At 52.9% G+C, this 5,755-nt stretch overlaps 1 protein-coding gene across 1 annotated transcript; it reads left to right on the top strand.

Annotated features, from left to right (window-relative positions):
- The first annotated feature begins 2,572 nt into the window (after positions 1 to 2,572).
- CHAC1 (ChaC glutathione specific gamma-glutamylcyclotransferase 1) lies at positions 2,573 to 5,003 on the top strand. Its single transcript, XM_061157542.1, has 3 exons — positions 2,573 to 2,941; positions 3,386 to 3,421; positions 3,862 to 5,003. Exons 1-3 carry the CDS (start codon positions 2,720 to 2,722, stop codon positions 4,261 to 4,263), a joined length of 660 nt encoding a protein of 219 aa, XP_061013525.1. The 5' UTR covers positions 2,573 to 2,719; the 3' UTR covers positions 4,264 to 5,003.
- Positions 5,004 to 5,755: the final 752 nt, after the last annotated feature.

The following is a 5,755-nucleotide window of genomic DNA, read 5'->3' as shown; positions in this document are numbered from 1 at the left end:
CAGGTGATTCTGATATGCTATATCAGAGAACCATTAACTACTTAGCCAACAGAGAACCATTAACTACTCTTTAAAACTAACTTTATATTGTTAAAAGTTACATTTCATAAGCCTTGCAAAATAGAGAAAAGAATCACCTATACTCTTAATACTCCAATCCATCCAACATTAGTATATGGTGTCCCCCATCTTTTTCCTCATGAATCTTATTTTTGTTGTTTTAATAGTTTTAATTATAGTGCATGTAATAGTTCCTATTTTTGCCTTACTATGCAATCATAAGAATTTTTACTACATTGTTTTCCTATTTTAAACTTCTTTTTCTAAACATAAGTAATTTATGTTCTCTTGAGAAATTCCCAATCTGAATTGGTATAAAAAAGGAAGTGCAAATTTCAGTAGTCCTACTACTGAGAGATGATCACAGCATTTTTATGTTCTTCTAGATTTTTTTCTATGGAAATGAACACATTTAGACTTTTTAAGTTAAGAAAGTTATTTTAGGTTATTTAATAACCTGCTTTTCACTTAATTACATAAGTGTAGTCATACATAATTGTTCCCAATGACTGCACAGATTCAATTTCATGTCTGTATCAAATTTATGTAACTAATCATCTATTGCAGGATTTTAAGTCATTTTCTCTCTGTGTCTGCATTTCTCCACCTGTGGATTGACCATAATTTACTTGAACATTTAGCTATTTTTGGATATTTAAGTAGCTTTACTTCTCTTGCTTTTGCTATAATAAGGAACAATGCATTGAAAAACCTTGAGGAATATGGCTTTCCCCCATATTTTTAATAATTTCCTGGAGTTGAAGCAATGGGTCAAAGGGCAGGCTATTTTATGATTCTTGATTTGTATCATGAAGCTGCCTTCAAAGGGTTGTTTGTATTAATTTAGATACTTTCAGCAATGTATTAGTATCAGATTTTCACCTTCCACCCCACTACCAAAGGAGATAGATGGAGGGGGGATATTTTCCCTAAGCAGCAAATAAGGTGCTCATATGGACCAAAGAGGACAGGATAGAGAGGAGAAGCGAAGAGGGGAGGGTGCACATGGGGAATGGAGGGAAGGAGAAAGGAAAAACCAGAGACAGCCATTCGTCTGTACTTTTTTCCCCATTTGGAAACGTAATTCATGTTCCTTGAAGAAAATCCAAACTTTTCCATATTTACACTTAATATGAAAATCCTCCTCTGGTGACAGTCTCCGCTTACAGTTTAAATATATTATCCCATATTATTTCTTTTACTAATATTAATGTATAACTTATTTTGTTTTTAAAGATCTAGCTTCATACTATACACACCGCTGTGCATTCCTACCGGAGATTTTATCTTTAGGCACCTTCTGTGTGCAGATCATTTTTAGTTTAACCATCTAATTGCTTTGCCCCCTTTCCCTGCCAGAGGAGTCACCCTGCCCCTCATCAGTAGTTCCCCGACCTCAGCAGCAGTCCTTTGGGGCCAGTTCTGCCAAGTGCAGGCCTTCTGCTGCCTCTGTTTCCCTTTGACCCTGGCCGCTGCTTAGGGGGTCAACCCCAGGCGGCCTGCAGACATTTCCTGGGTCGTGAAGCCAGTAGCCAAGGGCGAAGGCTGGTAGCTGCTTACGGTCCTCTGGGGACCTCACCTGGGCCCTCCTTGCCTTCCACTTTCAGAACCTCCGTGCCTAAGATTAACCCAACCATTGTTGCCAAAATATCCTGTCTGAACAAAACTAAACCCATCGCCTTGGGGCAGGATTGGCCTGGCTTTGCTGGCTTTTTGTCTTCTCTCCGCAGGTCTGGCCACCACCACCAGACTGCCGTTCCAAGCGCTCCGGCTTTTCCCAGACCTTATTTTGGACTTGGAGCGCCTCACACCTGGCCTGGGGCGTAGCCCCCATGTGATGCCTGCAAGCCCTGGCCGCCCGGTCTGACTCAGTCTTGCAGCTTCTGCAGAACCCCTTGTCAGCCCCGTGACTCAGTTTCTTCATTTGCTCACGCGTGCCAATAGCATGAGGCACTTAGGCGGAATGCGGAGGTGCCTCCGATAGCTTCTTCAGAGTACGTGCTCCCAGGAGAAGCCCCAGGGATGCGCGTTTACACCGCCCAGAGCTCTCGTTCTGGACGTGTCCTGCGCTGATCCTAGTAATGAGTCCGTGCTGCCTGGGGTGGCAGTGACTCGGCCAGGTGCACTGGCAGGAGTGCTTGAGAGGCATCCTCCCGGGACCCGCCCACCATGGTTCTTGAAGGGGCCAAGGCATAAAGGGGCTGACGGGGAGACAACCAGTGCCCGCATCCTGCCCACTGACGGCCGCCTGACGCAATCTGAAGTGCCCTTGCTGCATGCCTGAGCTGGGAAAACCTCCTCCGCCGTTGCATCACTCCTGCCAGGTTTGCTAGAGAGGTGGAGTCGAACCAATCAGCGGGCGCGCAGGGCCCGGGGCCGGCCACGTAGTTACCCACTCAGAGGGCGGCGCGGTTAACTGGACAGGAAAATCAGAAGGTGATTGGCCAAAAGGGAATTTGCCCCGCCCCAATAAACGCTAAAGCTGGCTGCGAGAGGTGGGGCTTCCCGGCCGGAGGGTTTAAAGAGCGCCTCGGACGGGGCCGCGCAGCTGGAGCGACCAAGCGGTGCCAGGCCAGGTGTGCGCGTCGGTCGGTCCTTCCGTGCCCGCGCCGGAGACCAGCCCCGGAGGCCGCCCGGGCCCGTCCCTGTGCCCGGCACCATGAAGCAGGAGCCTGCAGCCCAGAACTCCCCTCCCGCCTCTCCGCCCTCCTCACAACCCCTCTCCGAGGAGGACGACCCCCAAGCGTTGTGGATTTTTGGGTACGGCTCCCTGGTGTGGAGGCCCGACTTCGCCTACAGCGACAGCCGTGTGGGCTTCGTGCGCGGCTACAGTCGCCGCTTCTGGCAGGGAGACACCTTCCATCGCGGCAGTGACAAGATGGTGAGCATCCGACCCTTCCCGGGTGAAATGACGGGGGTTGGGGCAGGATAGTGGGCGCTGCGCTGGTGCCCTGGAGTATCTGGGCCTATCTGGGCTGACAGTGACTCTGTCCTGATGGGGGAAATGGGAGAACCTTGCAGGACGTTGTGGCTTAAATTTGTGTGCCTAGTGGGTCACTGTGTGATGGCTAGAGTCTGATCCTGTGGATCACCGTGTTGATGAATATTTCTGATGACCAATCTGGTTCACTGCCATATGTCTACTTCTCTTACATCCATGCATCGCTCCCTCCACTCCCGCGCCCCCCGCCCCGCCACCCTGCTCCCCAAGAGTGGGGCTATCTGAGGCCTGGAATAGAAGGGTTACTAAGGGTTTTCTCTACCAGTGATGGCCGAACTCATTTCTAACTTGTTTTCTTTTTCAAAATCTCTCTTCCCTCCCTAGCCTGGTCGTGTGGTGACCCTTCTTGAAGATCGTGAGGTAAGTGCCAGTGTCAAGAAAGAGACCCAGCATGGAGGGGTGCAGACGGGCAGAGCTCATGGACCCTTGGCCGCAGGCTAGATTAGATAGATACCCCTCTGGCTGAGGGGAAGGTTGAGTCTGGGTAAGTGCTTTCCCCAAGAATCACCTGAGGATCTTGTTAAAACATAGATTTTAATATAAGATTTAGAGTGGCCTGAAACGCTTTCCTAACAAGCTTACAGGTGATGCCATTGTTTCTCAGACCAAACTCTGAGCCAAATTTTTGTTCTCCCTGGGGCTAGTCCGCCTTCTCAACCCTGATTAAGGGAGGTTGAGGGTTTGCTGTATTGCTGCTAGAGGGCTCATCAGCAGTCTGCCCACTTCCCTTATGGAGCACAGTCCTGGGTGGGATCAGAAGAAGCTTCGTGACTGACTCCAGTGCCCATATTTTCTCCCAGGGCTGCACTTGGGGTGTGGCATACCAGGTGCAAGGCGAGCAGGTGAGCGAGGCCCTGAAGTACCTGAACGTGCGGGAGGCGGTGCTCGGCGGCTACGATACCAAGGAGGTCACCTTCTACCCTCAAGATACCCCTGACCAACCACTCAAGGCATTGGCCTACGTGGCCACCCCACAGAACCCTGGCTACCTGGGTCCTGCCCCCGAGGAGGCCATCGCTACACAGATCTTGGCCTGCCGAGGCTTCTCCGGGCACAACCTTGAATACTTGCTGCGCCTAGCGGACTTCATGCAGCTCTGTGGGCCCCAGGCTCAGGACGAGCACCTGGCCGCCATCGTGGACGCGGTGGGCACCATGCTGCCCTGCTTCTGTCCCACTGAGCAGGCGTTGGCACTGGTCTGAGGGGCTGAGCCCCTGCAGGGAGTGCCTACATGGACACGGGGGCCGGGTCCCCACTCCAGTGCACACAGACAGACTTAATACGGCTGGAGCTCACTGAGAGGACTCGGTGGGCTGACAGGGGTCTCTCGTAAGCCCCTGCCTGTCTGCCAGCCCCCAGATCTCCTGCCTGACACCGACTTGCTACTTGAAACTTTATTTATTGCACCATGTTGGTGTGGTGGGCAGGATGGGGGGGCCTGCCCTAGATACAGGGGAGCTGCTGAGCAGTGCCCCACACCAGGTGCCTGGTGCCTGGCTGGAATCCCCCCAGTGCTGCTACTGTCCCCATACTACCCAGGCCTCCATCTTCCCAGGGAGTCTCCAAGAGCCTTGACCGTCTGCCCACCCCTTCCAGACCAACCATTCCCCAGCCCCAGAAACACCACCTGCCAAGGGTCCCAGCCTGCTGGTGAGGGTATAGAAAGGAGTGAGGAGAGGGAGCCCTACAGGATCTGAGGGCCTGCAGCCTGTTCATCCTCCAGGTCCCCAGGGCAGGCTGGCTCTGGAGCCCAGACACAGCTGCTGAGGCTGAGCCAAGACCTCTTCCCCGTTTGGCTTTGTTTCCCTGTTCCTCTGTCTGTCTGTCTGGGCTACTTCTGTCTGTCGGTCTGTTCCTGGGAAGCTTATTACTATAGGTAGGCCGTGGCCCCCTCCCAGTCTGTCCCATACTGTAATCCATAAACTGACCTCATTATCTGTGCTGTGCTGGAATATGGTTCTTTCTTCAGGTGGGGGTTTGGGATGAGTGAGGGGGTGCGGCCCCAAAAGACCCATTAGAGGGAGAAGGGCTCCCTCTTCAGCCCCCATGGCTCTCCCAGAGAGGGACTGCTGAGCAGGCAGGACTGTGGGGTTCTTAGTGCACATGAAGAATGCCTCCCAAGGCATGCAGATTCTGCCTGGGCCACTGCACTTGGCAGCCCTGTGAGTAGTCCTTGCCAGTGGCCTGGTAGCCCGCGTCTCCCCCTAGCTGCTCTGAAGAGGTGGACAGGTGTGGAGTTCACATCAGGTCTCCCTCCAGTTGCAGGGTCAGCTGCTGCCTCTTCTTAACAGTGAGGCTAGACCTCTGGCTTCCTGCTGAAGGAGCCACGTGGGTTAAAAGGGCTTAAAGGGCAAGGTGATGACAACTTGTGAGACAGTGCTGGCAGTGCAGGCCTGGAGAACCTGGTAGCCCTTTGAGTTCTGAGGTCCAGGAGCTCGTTCTCCTCTTGGGCCTTGGTGTGGGCTGTGCCTTCCCCATCACCCTTACCTACCTCCCAGGACTCAAGTCCAAAAGGGAGCAGTGGCTGGGCACCCCCTGGCCTGCTGTTTGTTCGCCATCTGTCTGCCTCTGGCTACTCTGCCCTCCCCCAGCCCTCCCCCCACCCCCACCCCCCAGGTCCAAGTCCCAGATCCCAAGATCTCAGCCTGGCCCTGGGCTCCTCAACTGGGAATGGCCCCTCAGTGGATTTACCCT

The sequence above is a fragment of the Dama dama genome, chromosome 12, assembly GCF_033118175.1.
Source record: "Dama dama isolate Ldn47 chromosome 12, ASM3311817v1, whole genome shotgun sequence".
In the NCBI taxonomy this organism is placed as follows: Eukaryota; Metazoa; Chordata; class Mammalia; order Artiodactyla; family Cervidae; genus Dama; species Dama dama.
Note: the sequence above shows the minus strand (reverse complement) of the source record. Positions and strands in the feature narration are given on the sequence as shown.

Coding starts and splice junctions, on each gene's coding strand:
- CHAC1 (XM_061157542.1), top strand. CDS start 2,720: ATGAAGCAGGAGCCTGCAGCCCAGAACTCCCCTCCCGCCTCTCCGCCC. Junction 2,942..3,385: donor ATCGCGGCAGTGACAAGATG/GTGAGCATCCGA, acceptor TTCCCTCCCTAG/CCTGGTCGTGTGGTGACCCT. Junction 3,422..3,861: donor CCCTTCTTGAAGATCGTGAG/GTAAGTGCCAGT, acceptor ATTTTCTCCCAG/GGCTGCACTTGGGGTGTGGC.